The sequence below is a fragment of the Crocodylus siamensis genome, chromosome 4 (genome assembly GCF_052110815.1).
Source record: "Crocodylus siamensis isolate JL-2025a chromosome 4, ASM5211081v1, whole genome shotgun sequence".
Taxonomy (NCBI): Eukaryota; Metazoa; Chordata; order Crocodylia; family Crocodylidae; genus Crocodylus; species Crocodylus siamensis.
In genome coordinates, this window is record NC_143398.1 from 138,378,236 (window position 1) to 138,399,928 (window position 21,693).

General features: G+C 44.9%; 1 protein-coding gene and 1 non-coding gene across 2 annotated transcripts in view; both read left to right on the forward strand.

Annotated features, from left to right (window-relative positions):
• The window catches only part of CCND2 (cyclin D2), a 53,370-nt gene that overhangs the window by 2,770 nt on the left and 28,907 nt on the right, over positions 1 to 21,693 (forward strand). The window contains exons 3-4 of the mRNA XM_090043892.1: positions 2,685 to 2,844; positions 20,498 to 20,646. Of these exons, the coding sequence (XP_089900018.1) occupies positions 2,685 to 2,844; positions 20,498 to 20,646 (309 nt within the window). The remainder of the gene's footprint in view (positions 1 to 2,684; positions 2,845 to 20,497; positions 20,647 to 21,693) is intronic.
• LOC149866562 (U6 spliceosomal RNA) lies at positions 19,631 to 19,735 on the forward strand. The gene has a single exon (XR_016442167.1). It is a non-coding gene; the product is annotated as a U6 spliceosomal RNA (small nuclear RNA).

Consider the following 21,693-nt stretch of genomic DNA (forward strand, 5'->3'; position numbering starts at 1 on the left):
ATCTAAACCCCCTTTATGACCATTAAGGTGATTCCTGGACTGGGGGGCAACACCCTGCTTTTAAAACATTGCATTTTTTACACTGTCAGGTATTGGAGACTCCTAGCCCTTTTCCATTTATTTCATGGATCCCAGGACCAGCAAATGTCCTTCTGGGGCGTTTGTAGGGATGGTTGCATACTTTTTACAGCTGTATCCATCTTTTTAATAGAAGAACTCTTCTTTGCTGGCATGCACATACATATATGTACATGTGTTTAAATGGGAATGAAACTTTCTGAGCAGAGTTCTTTTTAAAGGTGCTTACTTTCTGGTGCTGCACTGCCATCCAGTGTCAAACATGCACAAGTAGAAATGACTTCACCTTTGAACCACTGCCAGGATCTTTCTCTTCAGTTTCCTTTCTGCTTTCAGTTTCAAAGGCACTGTCTGAACTATGAGGGACTTTTTTCCTTGGCTAGGTACAAAATAAAATACATGGTGGCTTTCATCACCCCTTGGAAAATTCACATTCAAACAATTTTAATGAGCATCGATGCCATATCTTAACTTTCATTTTGGGTTGGATTATGTTTCTCTTGAAGCCAGTGGAGGCTTTCCCATGATTCCAGTGGGTTGAGGACCAGGTCCTTCATGCTCTGAATTTAACAAATTACTAGATGTTAAGGGAATAGGTTGTTGCCTATGAAAGTTCCTGTCTCTCTGAACCATTTTGTCTCTTCAGATGCCACCCTGCTCTGCCTTCTGCCTCTTATAGCTTTTGTAACTGTAGTTTTTTTGGTATTCAGTCATAATGGTGACCTTACTGGCACCCACTGCTGTTGTGTAGAATTATCGGCCAGCTCTTATGGAGTGAAAAGAGAAAAAAAAGTCTCTGTCATCCAACAGCAATTTGATTACATAATTAGGATTTGCAAAGCACTTCCAAGGCAGATTGCACTAGACTGGTGGTCAGTGTTATTTTATGAGGGTGCATGTTTCAGTCAGATGGTTCTGTTTGCACAGTTCCTAATTTATATGTGTAAAGGGCCAGAGCTGACAAGTACTTGTATAAAAAACCCATTGAAGGCAGTGGGAGTTGACATAAGGAAGTTTGAAGATCTAGTTGGTACATAGCAAGGATCTTGCTCAACAACCACAGCTCCACTTAGTGCTTACACCATTTAGTTGTCTCATGGATGGTATTAATCAAGACAGTTAATACCATGGCTGCACTTGGAAAAAAACACTTACAGACATACTTAATTATTTATACTTCATTGGGAGTTCAGCATGTGCTTAAACTACTATACTGAGTTAGGATGCTTTCTTACATCCAGGACTATGGTAGAAAGTGTTTGGAAGATCAGTCCATAACTGATTGTCATTAATCATTCATTGACATTTTATTTGACATTTTATTAAAATAGTTTATGATTTTTTTTCCTTGAGAAATTACTCAGGACTGGTTTCAGGTAACAGTTCTCGACCCATTTTAATAGTAATGAGATCTGAGGGAAGAAGGTTTCAAGGCTTATATATTATCCTAATAGGAATATTTGTAGCTAAACTGCTGTTTAGTAAAGCAGAGCTCTGTTCTGAAAAGCCACTGTAAGAATGGCCTTGTGGGGTTCCTTCCAGGAATGCGGGTGCAAGTCTGCTCAGTCCAGAAGTAAAAAGAAGTTATTTTCAACTTGCCAACCCTGCCAACTGAACCTGGCCTCCAGGACTCATGCTGGGTCCTTTTAGGAACCAACATCATCAAGCAAAAAGAGTCTGTAAATGGCACTTTGTTAATAACTCTGAAGATGCGCGAGGCAGAGCAGAATCCAGCGCCCTCACTCTGAGCTGTGTTGACTCTGCTGGGTAAATAGGAGTAAAAGGCAGTGAAAACTCTCTTTAGACTTTAAAATCAGCAAATATTGTTCAAAGTGCAAGGAAGGAACTGATCTGTTGATTGAGAAGATGCCATTTTCATGCACAATCACTTGTCAGGACATGAGCAGCTTATGGTTATAAACAGTTTTTGCCCATCCGGAGCTTCCATTGGCTTCATTGGGAGCCTTGGGAGTGAAGCAGTTTGGGACTGGACCCTCTGTAGTTGATTGCCAGGTTATTTGTAAGGCTTCTTCTCAGATGTGATGTGCATTTATTTCCCTTCTACAAAACTTACTTTTAGAGAGCAGAAATCGTCTGATTTATCTAAGGACGTTTATGACATACCAAATGCACTTGTAAAGAAAACATGGTGGTGCTAACTTTTGCAGTTTAAAAAAATGTATGTTTTTGGTTATTTGTGGGCACAGCACTCCGTAAGGCTTTACATGGCTATAAATTAAGGGCTATAGCCATTTAAAATAAGTTACTAGGAAAGGACCACAGTGACCTTGGCAATATCTAATTTCAGGCTAAACTTTCTGGGTGGGCATTCAACACTGGATACAAAAAAAGGAAAAGTGTTGGCAGGAGCTGCCAGGCCTCATTACTTTCAGTGGAGCTTGACATTTTCAGTATTTGGGGAAAAAAAAACGGAATAAAAAGAATAAAGTCAACAACTTCAAAGCTTTCAGGGCATATTGAAAAAAATGTTCAGGCAGAACCAATTTACTAGTGATATAATTGCAATCAGTAAAATGAGTGAGTTCTTTTATTCTCCTTGCCTCCCCCCTGTTTGCCTATCATTTTCCCTTTTTTGCCTCCTTCAGGAATGGGAGCTGGTGGTGTTGGGCAAGTTGAAGTGGAACATTGCAGCGGTGACTCCACATGATTTCATTGAACATATTCTAAGGAAGCTGCCTCTGCCTAAAGACAAGTTGCTTTTGATCCGGAAACATGCACAAACATTTATTGCCCTTTGTGCTACAGGTATGTCAAGCGGTTTCGGGTCACTGATTGCTGCTTTTGGTGTGCATAGAAAGAAAGATTAGTCTTAAAAAAGTAATGGAAAGGGCCCAGTCCCCGTATCCCTAAATCCCAGTGAAGCCAATGGGAATACTTGCCTAATGGCTGCTTATTCAGGCCTGGACTTGTGTGTGTGTTCATGCAGAATTCTTGCATTTGAGAACAACAATGGAGTGATCCCATTCTGATCTCATTGAAGTTAACGGAAGCGTATCCAAGGACTTCTGTAGGGAGGCCTTATGGTTTTCTGCTTATCTCGTCTCTTTCTAAGAATTGCTTATGAGGACAGGCGTAGCACAGTAAAAAAATAGGAGTTGCTGTTGCCTGTTAAGAAATTGCTTAGGAAGTCAGATGTGGTCTCTGAAGATTGCATACATTATCAGATCCAGTACAACTTTAGCGTTATGAATGAGAAGCAATTTAAATGGTCATATAACAGGACAGTGCTAAGGTAAAATAATAAACTTATATAACCTGTGATAGTACTAAGTTACTGAAGCACAAGAAATTAACATCAAATCAAATTTAATTTGTACTTTTGACACTTAAAATGCCACTTAATTCCAAGTAAACAGTTAGTCTTTTTAGTTGTTTACAACTATTCAAAATATTTTAATTAACTTATTTAAAAATCTTTCTTTTAAATTAAAGCTTAAACATTCAGCCTTAAGCTTTCTGAGCGTCACATTGAAATTGCACATCATGCTTTTGTTAATTCAGGTATGTTACTTGCAGGTGGTCTAATCATTCAACCTCTGAGAGAGGTAGAATTAGAGGTCATGTCACGGCTCAGAATGTGTATGTGGCTTTACAGAACAGGGATTGCTTCCAGCTACGGGTGTCATAGGACATGGCTTAGTGGGGTGCTACTCTTGATTTAGAATTTTGGGTGCCGCCCTGATATAAACATTGAAAATTTACAACTTTTCAAAGTGGACTAATTTTGCTAATGGTTCAGATTTTTCTATTTAAAGAATAATTTTATGGACTACGTAAGTTGATATCCTCTTAATAGAACTACTTTTCTGACCACTGAAAGATGAATATATAGATATTTTCATATACTGTTGACTGAGGTGTGACAGACTCATAGCTGACCATCACATCTGCACATTTACCTTTTCTTAGTTGTAGTGCAAAATTACTTGTCTTTTTTTAATACTCCTTCCTTTCCTTCTCCTTCTGCTTTCAGTCCACATTGAAGCAAGACTTTACTGAGTTTAGTGGACATATTGCTTGAAGACAATAAGATCACTTGGTATTTTACCTGCTAGTATTAGTATTTACCAGCATCTCTTTCCTTCCAGATTTATCAATTGTTGTCAGCTGTGTACTGGTTTAACTGCATCTAGTCTCGTCACTAGGGTTTTGCTCAGGACTTCCACTCTCTGGTGGAAACCCGACTTTTCGCAGGCAGTTCTTCCACCTCTTTCAACCAAGAATTACTATATCCTTGACTAAATTTTACCATTCATGGTCTGTCTTTAAACCTATTTGGTGTTGACATGGGTGTCTGGTGCCTCTTGAGTCAGGGGGGCATGTCCCCCGGCAGCCAATCCTGCTGACCAGTGTGGGGAGGGGTCCCCGGTGGCCAATCACACTCAACAAAAAGCGGCTATGTCACTTCTGGAACTCCAACGACCGCTTTTGCTGGTGGTCCCGCTCCCCGGCCAGTGCTTGCGGGGGTCACTAGTGCTCCCGCCAGCTAAACAGGGAGTGTGGCCTGACAGGCGTGCACCCCCGCTCTCAGGGGGTGCACATGCACCCCAACATGTTGCCCCTGGATGTCAGTCTTCCCAAACTGATCTATTCCTACCTTTTCTGTGTTGCTGTTATCTTAAGTGGTGGTTCTTCAGCTTTTAAGCCAGTGGGCCAGTTTCTGAGAGTGAAAGACATTCTGTCTTGAGCCCATCTCTCCTAGACTTCAATATCCAGTTCCCCATTTGCATTCTTAGTGTGAACCATTGGAGTGCCATGGACTATAGTTTGTGAAACAGTCCTGAGTCACTGATCTGTCTGCAGTCTCCCTCAGTTAATTCTGTGTTGGATGGCTTCATGTTCCCTATATCCACAACTCCACCCTTTGCTCAGCCCTTGACCAGTTTGTGCCTTCCTGTCATGCATTTCCTTCTGTGCTCCTCAATACATGGATCATATTCAGAAGCTTAAATTCCTTTTCTTGTTCCTGAAAAGAGCGTATCAGAATGCCTTGTTCACCAGGACATACAGAAAGCCCAGTTCATCATATGGAAAAGCTGTCTTCTTTCAGGATCGACTGGGCTGTGGATGGTCACTTAGTGTGTTACCATAGGCAAGCTAGGGGTCACACCAGGTATCCATTGCAGTCTGAATCATTAGGCTGAGGGTTTGAGGTGGTGTCGTGGTCAGAGCAGATGGAAGATCAGAGCCAGGAGGTCCAAACATGGCAGGGGGAGAGACTGCAGCAAGGCAGGGATCAGGCAGGAGCCAGGCAGATGTCCTGAAGCACATACAGGAGTTTTATTGCTGGGACAAGTCCTGCAGGAAGTTGGAGGTGTTTTATGGTCCCTCTGTTATGGAAACTGCAAGCCCCTAGGTCCCTCCCATGAGGACATTGATAAGGAGTCAGGTAGCCAAGAGGAACAAGGCTGGGTTCGGGCTGGTGTCTAACCATCTGCCCAGTGGTGCCACAGACTTTGACCCTACCAGCTGGTTTGGCTGCTCTGGGTTCAAATCTCAGTGGTCCTAGCATCTAAGTGTCCATGGATTGGCACTAGGTTCATGAAGCTGGTTGTGGAGGTTATTTTTCTTCCAGTCCCATTATCCCAAATGGATTGGTTTAGGAACAGTGCATTCCTGCAGCTGTGCAAGGGGTTGGACTGGATGACTCTTCAGGTCCTTTCCAATTCTAGGTTTTTGCCAGTTTCTGTGAGGAGGTTAATACATTTTTTTCCCAGCATCATCAAAACACATAATGTCCCTGCAGCTTCAAGGCCAGAGGCCTCATTCCCCTATATTCACTAACAACCTGCTGTCAGTTTGCACGCTGTTTCTTGCATTACAGTAAATGCCACATCATTTCCATTATATGCTTTTTTCACCATGTCCATCTGCAGAGCCATTACTGTCCTCATGTATGGAGAGAAAGGCACTAGCCTTCCTTCCCCCTTCAGCTGTTCTCTTTTTCTTGTCCCTTGCCTCATCACCATCATTCGTCACTGCATCTGCACTTGATTTCTTTTCCCTCTCTCACTCAGGACTAATGCTGTCTCTCAATTTGGGTAAAAACTACTGTTTTATACCCCCCATTTGACCTTTTTCAGCAGGGTGGCCTCCTTCAACCTTTAGCCGTCTCTCTTAGTCCAGCTCCCTTAACTTCTAGCCTGGCTTTTGACCTTTTCCCACTACCAAGACTGACCCTTTCTGGGTGGCTAATGACTACCATTGAGTGTGGATCATTGATTGTAGATCTCTGACCATCTCTTCATTTCCTGTTTAAGCTCAGTGAAGGTTTCTTTACTATCAATCACTTTTTCCTCATTAATGTCTCAGGTTAGACGTTAGTGACCCCTTCACTTTCTGCCTCAAGTTGGAGTCCTAGCTCTCCAATGGATCCATTTTCATTTCTGGTGGACACTTCTCATCAAAGTTGCCAAACATTTGCCTCTGCAACAGCTAACCAGTCATACTTCCCAGTCATGACCACAATCCCATGATCCCTTTTTTTTTGTCAGCAGAGGCAGTGAGGTTGTGCCAAGCAACCATTGCTTGTTTTGGATGGGAATTCAAGGTAAAGGATGGGTGTCAGGATTGCCTTCACAAGAGAACAGCTCAGAAAGGGAACGGATCTCTCCCTTGTTACCTGACTTGGCTCTGCTGGAACTCCCCAGTACCCTCATCTACCTAGAATGTCACATTGATATGGATGTACCTTGTTCTACACCTCTCTCTCACTTATTCTGTTACCTTTTTGTTTTCCTACATCTTCATCCTTCTTGTCTCCAGGGATATTTTCTGAAATCCAACTCATCGTGAGGTCTACAAAGCCGTTCCTGATAAGAATAAGTGTAACCCATTCTTCTTGTTCATTGCTGGTGACGCCTTACCGTTCTGTTACTGAACACTTGGAAGAACTGGAGTGTCTTGTGGGCAAAAGTTTTCTTTGTTCCTCCTCTCTCATTCTGATACTGCTTTTCAGAACCTAGGTCTCAGCCTTTAAAATGCCTCAGGGTCATAATCCTCAGGGTCATCCTTGATCCCTTTTTTGACCTTCCAGGTCTCTCTCATCTGCAAATCTGCCTATCGCCAGCACCTGAACACTGAATTCATCCTTTCCTGGACACCCTGCTTCTGTCTAAATCTTTTGCCATTTCTTACTCATTCCCTGCCTTGACTAGAGTTTATGCCCTTGAAATTTCACAGACACCAACATTTTGTGACCAGACTCTTCCCTTTACAGAGTCGAACTAGGCTACTGCTTATCTTTCACCTTTCCTAGCTCCCTGTTTCACTTAGGGACATGCTCCATGCTACCTCCCTAACCTTATCTCCATCTACTTTTTTTTCCCTTACCTCCTTCATTTTGGCACACTTGGCCCCATTTCTGTCCCTTCCCACAGCCCTCCACAACTTGGACCTGTTCTTTCACTTGAGTTGCCCTGTCTGCCTGGAGTTCCCACACTCCAAGCCACAGAATCGGTCCTTGAGGAGTATGAAAATTCATCCATTACAGATGATGTGCTGGACAGCCCAACCTGAAAGTAAAAAGAGGAGCATTCATGATTTTATTGACTTTAAATCTCCATTTGTTTCCCCTCTTCCAGGTCCTTCAGAGTCAAAATGTTAGCTCTTACCTCATGTGATTTTCCTATATATTGGAGGCAAGAAGTTCTAGTAGTTTAGTATAGGGCAATTCTATTTTACCCCAAAACCTACAGATGAGTAGGGTTTTGGATGGAAGGGGAGTTAGCCAAACCAGGCTGGGCCCTGAGTCCCCAGTCCCAGATCATAACACAGGTCTGGTTGTTCCATTGCAGGGTTTGCAGAGTTATTTTTCTGTGTACACTGAGAGGTAAAGACTGAAAGCTAGAAATCTTTCAGACTTACTGGCTATGCTAAGAAACAGCATTTACTCAGCTTTGCTGTTTTCAGTAGTTGCTCATCTGCCCTCTATCAGGGTTCTAAGCTAGGTGAGATGTTATCAGCAAAAAGCATGAAGGGGCATTACACCACTTTGGAGCTTCAGTCTGAATGACTGGGAGCCTGAGAGAGAGATGGTAAAAGTACATTTGAAGGCAGTTTTGTACTGACTGCCAGACCTCAGCCCACTGTCATTGGGAACGTTCAACATCTACATGCTAGAGCCGAGAGAGGGATTTTATTTTTTTAACTTCTGAGCCGAATCCTGAAATCCTTACCCAGGCAAATGTGAAGAAGGAGTTTTGTCTGAGCAAAGGCTGCAAGAGTGGATAGACAGCACTGGGTAACCACAGAGATTACCTTGTAACTCTTAGGGGTGTGTTTGGCCCTCAGTACCCAACCTGGGCCACCTCTGTGGTGCTTAATCTCCATTCATCCTTCCATCCCTTTTCTGCGTGTCTGAGAGCCATTGCGTTCAGCTCTGTGAAGCATGAGCCTTGTAAAAGAGAATATGTGGTGCTATGTTGTAAATTTAATCAGCAGCCTGGATTTTTTAACATCAGTGGAAAAATATGAAGGCAGCGAGCGCGTAACCGTATGTATTAATCTTCTGGAAGGAAAAGCACCCGTTGTGAAGTGGCAATGGCTGCATCGTTATTTCTTGTACAGAGTGAGTCTGAAAGAGGAATAAGCCATCCAGAATTACTGGGTAAAGGGACAGAGGTATAGCTGGGCTGTTTTGTGTTGTGGGCAGCAGTGGCACATAGGACAGTGGCCAGGACAGTGGTGGCTGCTATTTTTGTATCTCTCTCCAGGTTGTCACCCAAAGCTGGTGCCCTGTTTCCCGCCCATTACTTACACTACTGAGCAGAGAAGTATGCTTGATCGTACAGGGAAAGGTGGTTTTTATCAATGTTTTAGGTTTCATGGCAGAATGAATGAGAGCCAATTCCTGCTACTGTTAATGTTTTGACATTGGATTCAGAGGAAACAGGATCAGGCTCCATATGTAGTATCACTGCATCTGAAATGTCAGATTATAAGGTCACCACACAAAGTCTCTCTCTCCCCTTGGCACTAACAGTGTTGCACATTGGAGCAGTTGATGAAGAATACGCCCTTAGGTTTGACAGTTTTGGTCAATGAGATTTAAGATGGCGGTAATGAGTGGCATTTTACAGAAGGCTAAAGAGGCAAACCCCCACCTCTGCTGGACTTGTGAGTGGGAAGATGCACGGAAGGAAAATAGCAGAAGGAATCCATCACTTACAAACCCTCAGCCCCAGGTCCTCAGCTGGTGTAAACAGGCATAATTTCACAAACTTCCATGGAGTTGACTTTTGGATATTCCATTAGTACAGGGAATGGGAGAGTGGTGATCCTTGGTGAGGGTTTCTTATTGCTGATCTGGTAATAATTATCAGTATATTAACCACCCACAATGCAGAACTTATGATCTGCTAGTTTGTATCTTGTCTAAAGCATCCATAAAACACAAAGGGCATGGCCAGGTGCACACATACATTCTTTTAAATTCTGTTTTAATTTGAAGTACCTGCAGGGGTTCTTCTCTATCATGCTGCAAGGCACCATGGACCATTGCAGACAGTTCATGCACCTGGGCACTGGGTGATCAGGGAAGATCCATGGCTCCAGGATCTTCTGGAACTCCAGTCTGTACCCCCAGTGATGCACAGGAGTTGCTTTCTGCACTTCCAGCATAGAGACTGAAGAGATGACTGTCCTATACCCCCAACACGCACATGCTACTTGAGGATCCAGCCTGCCTTCTCCCTTAGAGGCTTCTGAAGCCTTGTACCAGATGCTCCAGAGCCAGGAAAGAACTTTTTATCAGCTGAGCAGCTGCCAGATGACCATGAAGCATACCTTTGGGTCATGGTAAAAATGGGCTATATTGAAAATACTTTTCTCCCTTTGTCTCATATAAGAGGCTGCACCTAAAACTCCAAACATTAGCGTTCAGACTGCTTTTTATGGGTCCACCATCAAGATGTTAGGATCAAAAGTTCATGTGGGGCCAAATCTTATTCACCTGACTTGTACAGTCAGATTTTTTGAGACCAGTGGGACTACTCAGTAAGAACAAGCTTAGGTCTCTGACCATGCTATTTTTTTAGAATATTAACAGGCTTAAATCTGTATCATATTTGTTCAGTAGTCTTTTGCTCGGTTGTACTTGGCACAGGTATATCCTTTTTAAGAGCTAAAGAATAATTTGGCATTGCCTTTTTCAAAAATAGTCAACATGGGCAAAAAAAAGGTAGCATCCTAAAAAAATACAAAACAAGGGAAATTAGGACAAAAGTACTTAAAATGTCATGTATTAAAGCTCAGAAAGAAAGCAGAGCACTTAGGGCAGATTCTGTCCCAGTTGTTGGGTCTTTAGGTGGACCTTGGACACTTTAAGTGTGATTTTGTTCAACCCTGTTCAAGTCCCTGAAAATTCATTAATTCATGTTACTCCTGTAACTTACTGTCAGGTGACCCTTTAAGCTTGGATTACAAAAAAACAGAGAGAAGGACACACTCATCTTTCATATTAACAGTTTTTCAGGGTCTCAAGCAGGGTGGAATCAAATAGCATTTAGGGACATGTCCCCACAAGCGGGATTGTACATTTCCCTGGGGACAAACAGCTGCTTGTCTCTGAGGAATGCCCATGCATTCTGGCACACAGCATTGCCCTGGGTGAGGTAGGAGAAGCTGGGGTCAGCATCTTGCCTGGTCCCAGCAGCTTTACTTGGGGTCCTGGGGGCCTCCAGGGGTTGTAGCCGTGGCAATCCAGCAGCAGGGAGCCTGGCCACCAGCCAGGGCATGGCTCCAGCCAGCCAGGCTCCCATTTTGGACCATGCACACTGCCACCACATATGCTGCCCTTTTTCTAGGTGTGTGTTTTTTGACATCAGGATCTCCCAGTGCCAAACCCCTCCTCACTCTGCATGCTGTAAATTAGCAGCACGGTGAATGCCTGCATGTGTGGCGCATGCGGTGTGCAGCAGCCCAGACGGGTCTGTGGCACCACGTGCCACATTACATGCTCGTGTGGACACACCTTACATGTCTAAGTCCACTTACAATACTGCAGCCCTGGTGAAGATAATATTTCTAGAGACTTCAGTAGGGACATCAGCCAGCCACAAGTGAAGACTGTAGCACTGAGAGAGATTTTTTTTTTTTTTTTTACCAAATCGTATAAATCAAATTAATCATTTAAAAGTTAAAACTGGAACAGTAATGAAAAGTAACTGTTGAAGTAGTGTTTCTGCTTCACATTTGACACAATGTGTTTGTGCCTACTGCATGCTTTTAAAACTTTTCTCCTTTCTGGGGGGTTCCCATTATTGACTTTGCATTGCAGAACCTCTCTGCCCCTGCCTTTAATTCACCTTATTTCAGATCTGCTCTCAGCCTTGCATTGCCCGGGTTTGGAGGTCATGACCCATCTGGTGTGGCAAAATGGGTAATCCAATTGGATAGTTCTGTATCTGTCTACAGGGTCCTAGAGCCTGACCATGTCACAAACACATTTGGTTTAGAGCAAACAAACAAACCTGTGCACAAAACCCTTGCCATCATCCCCAGATCAGTACAAAGTGCCTGATCTGCAGGAGTGCAGATTTTCCTAATCATCCTCTTGTATATTAGCTTTGTCAAACCGTTTGCTGTTTGTCTACCTTCGGTCTTGCCTTCCAGCTTAGAGCTGGCTGCACAGGAGTTGTTTGATTGTGAAAGGTGATGTGTATTGACAATCCTACAGAACTTGACAGTATTTTGCAGGATCTGGCCCATAGCTTTTAAAGTGTTTGGGGTCCTTAGGCAATCAGGCAGCACATATGTTGTTGACAGTGAGCTTCCACGTGAACATTGCCTGGGTGGGAACAGAAAGTTAAATGATTCCTGGTTTCTCATCTGCTTTTTTCTTAGTACTGTCATGCTGCTCAGTTTGTATTGCAGCCCTTCAGAATGCTGCCCTCACATTCATTCAGCCTCTTTTGTACTTTGCTTTGCAATCCCATAAATCACGATGACGATGGAGGGTCAAATTCTTCCCTCAGATATATGCAGTGGCTTCTCAGGCACTTCAGCAAGCAAGCCACACACACATCTGACAGGAGAACTTGGCCCATGACGTTGACAGGGATATCTAACTGCTTATGTTGGACCGCCACTGGAACTCAGTATTCCTCACCTCCATCAAGAAATTAGAACTGTCTCTTTTAAAGGCCAAATACTGATTCCCTCCCTTCTCTTTCTTTTTTTTTTTAATTTATATTTAAGTCATGAAAATGATTGGCTCAGCTCCAGGAGGAGTTTTTGCCTGGATAGAATCTGAGTAAGGATGTCAAGATTTGGCTCAGTGTCGTTTTTGGGGGCAGGCAGGGGTAAGCAAAGCAGGAGGGTTGTATTTGAAAATAGCATTGTACAAAAAGCTTGTTTTGAATGTGAGGGACTCCAAGGGGGGTCCTGCGCCCCCTCAGATATGGCGCTTAATATTTATGCTTTCGTTGCACCTTGGCAAACATTTCACGTCGTTATTGCTTTGCTTGAATATGGAAATATGTTAATTTACAGCCTTTATTCTGCTGCCTGCTCTTTTCCTCAGCCTTTTCTATTCAACCCTCTAGGTGGCCCAGCACAATGTGGCTCCTTTTCTTTGAATGAGCTCTTTCCACACTAATAGGGTCCAGGGTGATGTGGAGAACCATGTGCACAAAATTGGTGCACCGCCCCCTGGTCCTTTGTGGCCATGTCAGGTTAAATTCATATCAGCAGGAAGGTCACTGCCATGATTTTCAATAGCGCGAGATGAGGTGATGACTTCAGACAATGGCGCCACACTCTCCAGTTGGAGACACTTGCCTCACCAGTTGCAGTAGTTAATTAATATGCTAAAAATAGAAGCCAGTGATACAAATCGCTGCCTGTTGTACAACAAAGACTGGGCATGTGTAGCTTTGATAGCCAAGTTTATGGTGCTTGTTATGGAGGGAAGTTAGTGTAGAGCTAGAGGCAATGTAAGACTTTTTGGATGCTGAGCTTTAGTCACTCTGGGCCTCCGGCCATTCGCTTGCTGTCTCATTTGCATTATGAATGACATTAAGGGAACTAACAAGGTTATTGGGCATAGAAATGTTCTCATGTGACCACACGTGGAAGCAGACCTACAGCAGTGCTAGTTGGCAGGGGCACTGTGGCTCTTTATTCGGCTTTGTAGGAGGAGAGTTTCTGAGACTACATAACTCGTAGATATAAAATAAACCACGAAAGAAACTGCATTCAAGTAACGTGAAGGGTCTGACGTAAACCCCTATGAGGCAAGGAGATTCAGAGTGAAGTCTGGAATTTCACCCTTTACTCGGCCTGTTGTGCCCAGCTCGAGTCCCAGTATGTATGAGCTCCCTCTGTTTAAGGGCTCCTGCAGCACCTACAGTTAGCACAGTGGGATGGGGGACACAGAGTTTCATTCTTAACCCTGACTCTGCTTCTGTGCACGCTGGGCGGCTCTCTGATGGAGTCTGTCAGTGAGAGAGTTCACTAGAGGAAGGGAGGAGCAGACTGAAAGCAGTTAGTGTCTGTTTTTACATGGCCTGATGATGTTGCTTGGTAATTGGAAAATTAAGACTAGATCCACATTCCAAATTACACCAGTAAAGCAGAGCTCACCCCATTGAGTCAGTGGAATTATACTGGATATGTTCCACCCTGCCAGAAATTATATGGTAAGTCTCGTATTTTACCATATTTTGACATCCTCTTTAAGAACCATTAGGCCTCATTCTGGTTGTGCAAGATCAGAATAAATCAGGAGCATCTCCACTGAACACAGTAGGCCTTCTCCACAGGAGTTGTAAATCAAGAGTATTTTTATGTTTATCAAGCCACTGAAGTCTATGGGCTTATCCTACTTTCACATCTGCTGAGGAGTGGAGTACCACCAGCGTGTATGGAAGGACAAAGAGTTCCATTGCATTGGAGTTTGCTGGACTTTCAAAGGTGGAAATGAAGGCATGGTCAACAGAATTACTCTGGATTTCCAAGGGTATAAATGACAGCATATCTGGGGACACTCTGCCTCTACTGTAAATGTGGGTTTGAACATTTTTTTTTCAATACACGCTTGTTATTTGCTCCGTGGACTGGAAGTGGGTCTTGGACACTCACTCATGCATTTTACATTTACACATAGGTAAAAACACCCTTTTTGTATGAATTTTGGAGCCATTTCTGTTTGGAAAATTGGATTTTACCAACACACCCATCTTTGACACAGGTTTTCCTAGGAGACAATAGGCCACAATATATCTGCCCCGGTACATGTCTTTATCTATCCCTGGTACGTGTCTTTAGGTAAGTCCTGAGGCCCTTACTCAATTTTTACTCAGTGGGCTGGACTGAATAAGGAGTAGATAAAAGCTAAATAAAAATGAAGGCTGTGTTGTGCATTTTTAATCACAGTTACCTATTGAAGGCAACAGGGAGTTCTACTGACAGGTTCAGGCGTATGCGACTGCCCTGAATAAGGAGCTAAGGGTTTGACTCAGAATCGGTAGGTACATATAGAAAGCTTCACATGAGATAACATGTTAGGCCAGTTTTAGATATGCCAGTGTTGTTCCCTTTTTTCAGTGCAGTTACTCCAGGTATGCGCTGGTGTGTCTGAGTTCACCCTTTCTGCCACCACACAGCTAGCAGTGAAGAATGGGTGTCCCTGGTGCCCTTCCTGGGCTCTCATTGACTTAGTGCAACATTGGTGGGTAAACCATGGGGTTTCTCAGTTTGGCTATCTGTAGAATTGGATGTAGTAATGACTGTCTACCTCCTGAGAGTTTTGTGAGATGCGATGAATGCTCTCTTTTTTGTACAAGTGTGAAGAGTTCCAAATCTTCCGATGGAGAATGCCATGAGCTCTGTGTAGGATGTGCAGCAGCTGGTGGTTGGATGGTAACCTTCCTTTAACATCCAGGGTCCTCAGTGCTCTAGGTCAGGGGTTATCAACTGGGGGTATGCGTACCTGCAGGGGTACTTGAGAAGGCCCTAGGGGGCCTGGGGGATGTGGGGGGAGAGGGAAGCTCGCATGCAGCGGCTGCCACCACTCTGTGTTCAGCTGTGCACCACTTCCAGCCCCGCTCTGCATCTAGCCGCTGGAGGTACACTGATCCAAAAAGGTTGAAAACCCCTGCTCTAGGTGGAGTCTCTATGAAGACTTCCTATCATGTCCCCCAACTCTTAGGACCTCCCAGTAAAGCTGCCACCATTCTGGCTGAGTATTTGGACTGATTCCTAACTCTCTTTGACCTCATCATCCCTAACTAAACCAAGAGACGACTGATGCACAACAGGACACCTTCCCTGGAAGAGGGCAAGCTGTCCCCACAGCTACTCTGTGCAGGGTGCATAAAAATCAATGATTTTCAAAAATCAGATTATTTAATCATATTTTTTAATTTTTTTTTTTGTTAAGATGCTTTTTTTAGAAAAATAAACCTATATATAGTGTAATTTAAGATATGTTAAAGCTCAAACATATCATCATGAAATAGGGATTATAACTTCCTATTATACTAATTGAGGGAGCTGGCAGGGGTCATCGCAAAGCCGTTGGCCCAGCTGTATGAGCATTCGTGGTCATCTGGCTAGCTGCCAGGGGATTGGAAACTGGCTAATGTGGTCCCAATTTTCAAGAAAGGGAGGAAGGAGGACCCAAGTAACTATAGGCCTGTAAGCCTCACCTTGGTGGTGTGGGAGATCTTGGAGAGAATAATCAAGGAGCACATCTGTGGGGGGCCTGCAGGGGAGATCATGCTCGGGGCAATCAGCATGGGTTCATCAGAGGCAGGTCCTGCCTGACCAACCTGATTGCTTTTTATGACCAAGTATCTAAATCCTTGGACCATGGACGTAGTCTTTCTAGACTTTAAGAAGGCCTTTGACACTGTCTCTCACCCCATCCTCATAGATTAAGCAACTGTGGCATTGGTGCCCACACAGTTGGATGGGTAAAAAATTGGCTGATAAGGCGCACCCAGAGAGTAGTAGTGGACGGGTAGTACTCAACCTGGCGAGATGTGAGCAGTGGGGTGTACCCCAGGGCTCGGTCCTCAGGCCCGCACTGTTTAACATCTTCATCAGCGACTTGGCCAAGGGGGTGGAAATTACGCTGTCCAAGTTTGTTGATGACACTAAGATGTGGGGCGAGGTGGACACAGTTGAAAGGAGAGAGAGGCTTGAAATAGATTTAGACAGACTACAAAAGTGGGCAGATGAGACTAGGATGGGATTCAACATAGATAAATGCAGGGTGCTGCACCTTGGGAGAAGGAACGTACAGCATACATACAGGCTGGGGAGTTCCCTCCTTGAAAGCACAGAGGCAGAAAGGGATCTTGGAGATGAACATGAGCCGCCAATGCCAGACCACAGCCAACAAGGCCAGCCATACCTTGTCGTGCATCCAAAGATGCATCTCAAGCCGGTCCAGAGAGGTGATACTCCCCCTGTATGCGACTTTGGTCAGGCCACGGTTGGAGTACTGCATCCACTTCTGGATGATGCACTTCAAAAGGGATGTGGCCAGCCTGGAGAGGGTTCAGGGGAGGGCCGCCCACTTGGTGAGAGGGCAGCAGGACAGGTCCTACAAAGAGAGACTGATGGACCTGAACCTGTTCAGCCTCAGCAAGAGGAGGCTGAGGGAGGACCTGGTGGCTGCCTACAAACTCATCAGGGGAGATCAACAACAAATAGGTAGAGCCCTTTTCTCCCCAGCACCACCTGGGGTGATGAGGAACAATGGTAATAAGCTGATGGAGAATTGGTTTAGGTTAGAGATCAGAAGGCAATATTTTACAGTTAGGGTGGCCAAAATCTGGAACCAACTTCCCAGGGAAGTGGTCCTTGCCCCTACCTTGAGTAAATTCAAGAGGAGGTTGGATGATCACCTGTCTGGGGTCTTGTGAACACAGCATTCATTCCTACCTGTGGCAGGGGGTCAGGCTATCTGTTCAGGTCCCTCCTTACCCTAGCTACTATGAAATGATGAAACTATTTGATACAATATATTCGTATAACTCTTTTAGAAAAGTTTTATAAATAAGTCACAACAGGCCATGTGTTATATTAGGGGCCCAATCTTATAGGGTTCCCAAGAGCTTTCTCTATAGATTAGTAAAGATTAAAGAAAACCACTCTACCCAAAGGGACCCAGTGCTCAGTCTAGAAGACTCATTAAGCATCACTGTGATGCTTACTTTCAGTTCTCAAATTGTGGATTTGTCTCCAGAGATAACATCCTTGTTAACAGCAATATGTGGAGATGAGCGATAAAGACATTGGATTACCTGCCCATCAGCCCTCTTGTCTCAGTCTTAAATAGGCTCCCCCAGAAGTGGTGCAAGCACCTATTCTGGATACCTTTAAGAAACACTTGGATGCTTATCTTGCTGGGGTCATCTGAGCCTAGCTGACTTCCTGCCCCTTAAGCAGGGGCTAGACCCGATGATCTTATGAGGTCCTTTCCATCCGTAATGCCTATGAAATCTATGGCTCGCTGCAAGATTGTGTATGCAGAGCCAAGCCCTTACCTCCCTCTAAAAGTGCAAAGTTTCAAGAAGTTAAATGAACTGAGGATGTCAAACAACAAGAATGCACTTTTGGTAGAAAACAGTGACTAAATTGAGGCTTTCTGACTGTTGATTTAAATCGATTCAAGTTAAATCAAATCCACCCTGACTCTGTTAGTTGCCAATTCAGTGTGCTACTGGAAGTCCCTCCCCTTGCCCCCAGAAGTACTCCTTTTGGGAAGAGGGGTTTGCCATCTTGGAATTAGAAAAAAACCATATACTAAAAATCAAACATCTATCTTTATTTCAAAAAAATATTTTTGTCCTTATTTATGTGTGCTTGCATAGTGTATATAAAAGCAATTGCAGAGTAGCTCAAAATAAAGTCTTACTCTTGTATATTGTTGGGGGGCTGGATGTAGGGGTGTGCTATGTGACAGAGGGGGGTGTGGGTAGGAGCACTCTTTGTGGGGTGTGATTGTGTGTGGGGAGGGTGGGGTTTGTGGGGGAGGATATTTGGGCATGTTGGGGTGTGCATGGGGGAGATGCACACTTATGTGCATCCTAGGGTGGCAGCACTCCCTACACGCAGGGCAGGGCAGATAGGCCCACTGAGCCCTAGGGCTGTGGCTGCTGCTGGTAGCAGCTTGTAGCACCCACAGCCCTGGTTACTGGAGCCTCCACTCTGCTTTACTCTCGTGATTGGTGACACCTTGGTCCAGGCCTGCCACGCTCCCCCTGCCATTTGCTGTGGAAGCTGATGGGCCTTTGCAGCAGTGGTGGCTGCAGGGCCTGGGCTGGGGGTGTGGTATAGGTGAACTCCTGAGGCCATTGCCTCCAAGCCTGAGAATTAGTATGGCTTTGCCGTGCAGGGGAGAAGGGACGCTTGCAAAGAAGCTGGCCCAGGGAAGGCCACATACGCATGGGCATCCCCTAAGCTGGTCAGTACCCCCACACAACAGCCCGGAGCCTACGCACCCTGGGGCTCCTGCCCACCACTGCCAACAGTGCACAGCACCAGCCCAGCTTGTGCCCGCACCAGACTCACCCTGGCTTGGGCAGACCAGCTGGAACCACGGGCACAGCCTTGACCCTGGCCCACATCATGCCTGCTCCACACTCCCCACCTACGCTAAGCAGTAGCCGGGCAGAAGCTGCTGCTGGCATGGGGGAAAAACGGCCCCACTCTCTCACCAATGTTGGGCTGTTGTGACTGCAGCTGTCCAGAGCCCGCACTTGGGCTGCCCTGTGGCTCCTCTCTACCTCCATCACTGCTGCTTCCAGGCCACCCTGCGGGTGACACTGCAGAGAAGCCACAGGGCAGCCTAAGCACAGGCTCCAGACAGCTGCAGCAAGAAGAGAGGGAGGGGCCTCTTTTCTGCCCAGCCACTGCTACTGCTCAGCAGGGGTGGGCGGTGTGGAGCAGGTGGAGGGCAGGCCAGGGTCGGGGCTGTGCCCACGGGTCCCTGCCGGTACCACAAGGCTGGAGCAGCAGTGGCAGCAGCCAGAAGGAGCCACTGCCAGCTGGGCTGCCTAGAAAGGCAGTCCTGCTGCGAAGCTACCCCAGCCCCGCTGTATGTCCAGGGAGCGGTAGGAGGCACCAGAGGCTGGACAGCACTTGGGTAGGTGGGACCAAGGGACCCGCTATGGGCTAGACAAAGGCCCTCCACGGGCCAGATCCAGCCTACGGTCCATATTTTGCCCACCCCGAGTTACACCCATTTACATTAACTGCAGGTTTGGCCTGAAATACTCTGTAATGGTTGTTTGCTAGGATGATCTCTGTTTTTGCAAATATATTGAACATATGGATAGAACCTGTAATACACTGCTTGGGTGTTCCTCTACTTCCTATGTAACCCCTATAGACAATGAGCAGCAAGGCAGACAGTTTGTGTAGACGTTTGCAACAAAGTTATACTGGAAAAAGGTTGCATAAAGGAAATTTAAATGAAACATTCCCTTTATCAGTACTGAGAAGGTATGAAAGCTGAGTTGCAAAAGTCAAGAAAAATTGGACTTAAGTTGTTTTTCTTTCTTTCTGACATATTAAAGTGCTTGTTTCAGCAGCATATATACTAAAATTGAAATGATACAGAGAAGATTAGTATGGGCCCTGCGGAAGGATGACACAGATTCGTTAAGTGTTCCATATTTAAAAAAAAAAAAGAAAAACTTCCTTTCTCTCTCTTCCCCTCTCTCTTTCTTTCTCTTTCTCCCCTCTCATACTTTTCTCTCTTTCCCTCCTTTCCCCTCTCTTCCTCTCTCTTTCTGTTTCGCTTTCTCTCTCTCTTAAAATATCAGAAATGCTAAGTTTGAGCTTCCTGGTTTTTTTTCCTAAGAGAGTTATGGAAGATCTCAGATATGTGCTGCAAGCCTTCCATGCTCTTTAATTGGACAGGTGTAGGGAAAAGGAGGTCAAGGGGAAGAGAGTTTTAACAAAGAGCTCTTTTCTCCCAAGTGTTTACTGGCTATTTGAGTTCAATAAATGCTAATAAAAACAAACAAAAGCCATCTTGACTAGAAACCTCTGCCCCTCTCAGTTGCTTCAGTTTTGATCACTTTGTTGTCATAGTTCAGCTAGTCATCTAGTTATACAGAGAATCCCAATGAAACTGAAACCTGGCTTTCTAATGTAAAAACAGAAATCTCTCACTCTTTCTTTAAAAAAGAAAAGAAAGGGAAAAATTCAAAACACTTTCAGCTCTACATACATCCTAAAAAAGGGAATAGGCCCAGTTTCTCTTTTTAATGGGTTACTTTGTCTCATCAGTCTACATCAAGCTTGTTCAGCTGAGTCAGATGAGACAAGGTTGTCTTTTTCCATCCCATTTATTTCCCTTATTTTTGGCTGGGAGTCTCTGAAGTCCAACAGCTTTTATGATGGGTGCTTGGAATAACTCTTGGTTCCTTTTCTGCAGATTTTAACTTTGCCATGTATCCACCATCAATGATAGCAACTGGAAGTGTGGGAGCAGCCATTTGTGGCCTTCAGCTTGATGATGGGGAACATTCTCTCTGTGGTGACAGTCTAACAGAACTCCTGGCCAAGATCACAAACACAGATGTGGTAAGTACTCCCCAAAATTGTTGTGGTGGTTGTTATTTCTGTGCTGAGAAAGCTGTGGAAAATATGACTAGTGTTAATTTGTCTGACCCTAGAAGGCCAAGCATGTAGCAGCTTGAAGTCAGGGGGAATGCTAATTCCACTGGCAAAGTACTTGATGGACATCATTACAAAGCACAGAGAGTGGTTCAAAATGTGAACCTGCTAATAGTGAATCGCTTTTCTGTGGCTGCCCAAGATATGGGTCTTGGGCAATGGTCACCAACCAGTGGATCTCGATTCACCAGTAGATCTCAGAGCCTCTTGAAATTGATCTGAGGCCAGGGGGGTGGGGCTGAGTGCCCACGTGCATCCACACACACGCTCCAGCCCAGCAAGTCAGTCCGTGGGGGAGGGAAAGGGCAGGGACTGGAGTGAGGCCCCTGTAATAAGGAACGGTGCTGCAGAGGCAGGAGCAGGAGTAAGTTGAGTGGGGCCACGGCTGGGTGGGACTGACCTGCTGGGGAAGCGTGCTGGGAGGGGTGGCAAGGGGGGTGGCATATGATAGATCTTGGGTTGCTTTTAAATGCTAAAGATGATATTCTGCTTAAAAAGACTGGAGATTACTGAGCTAGGGTCACGGTCCTTCTCTGCATTGTCTTGGCAGCCTCTGCTCTTGTCTCTTGAGAGGCAGGGCTGTGGGCTTTCCCTCATCCCAAGTGGATCTGTTATAGAGAGTGCAACCTCAATCCTCTTGAGAGGTAATGAAGAAAATGAGTGGAGAGCCTTGGCATTCCCTGACCTTCCTCCGATCCATGAACCACTGTGTTAGGGGCTTAACATGGCCCTGTATACACAGCCCATGGAGAAATGCAGGTTGTTCTGACTTTCACCAAAGCACTGTTTTAAAGGGCTTTTGATTTGAAAGGAGCTGTAGAGAACTTTAGTCCTTCAGTGCTGACAAAAAGTAAGGTGGGCGTAAGAGGGAATATCTGGATTTTGTCCTCATGCACCACGGATGATATATACAAATAATTAGCTCAGCTCAGTTTCAGTTCCCTTCAGTATGAA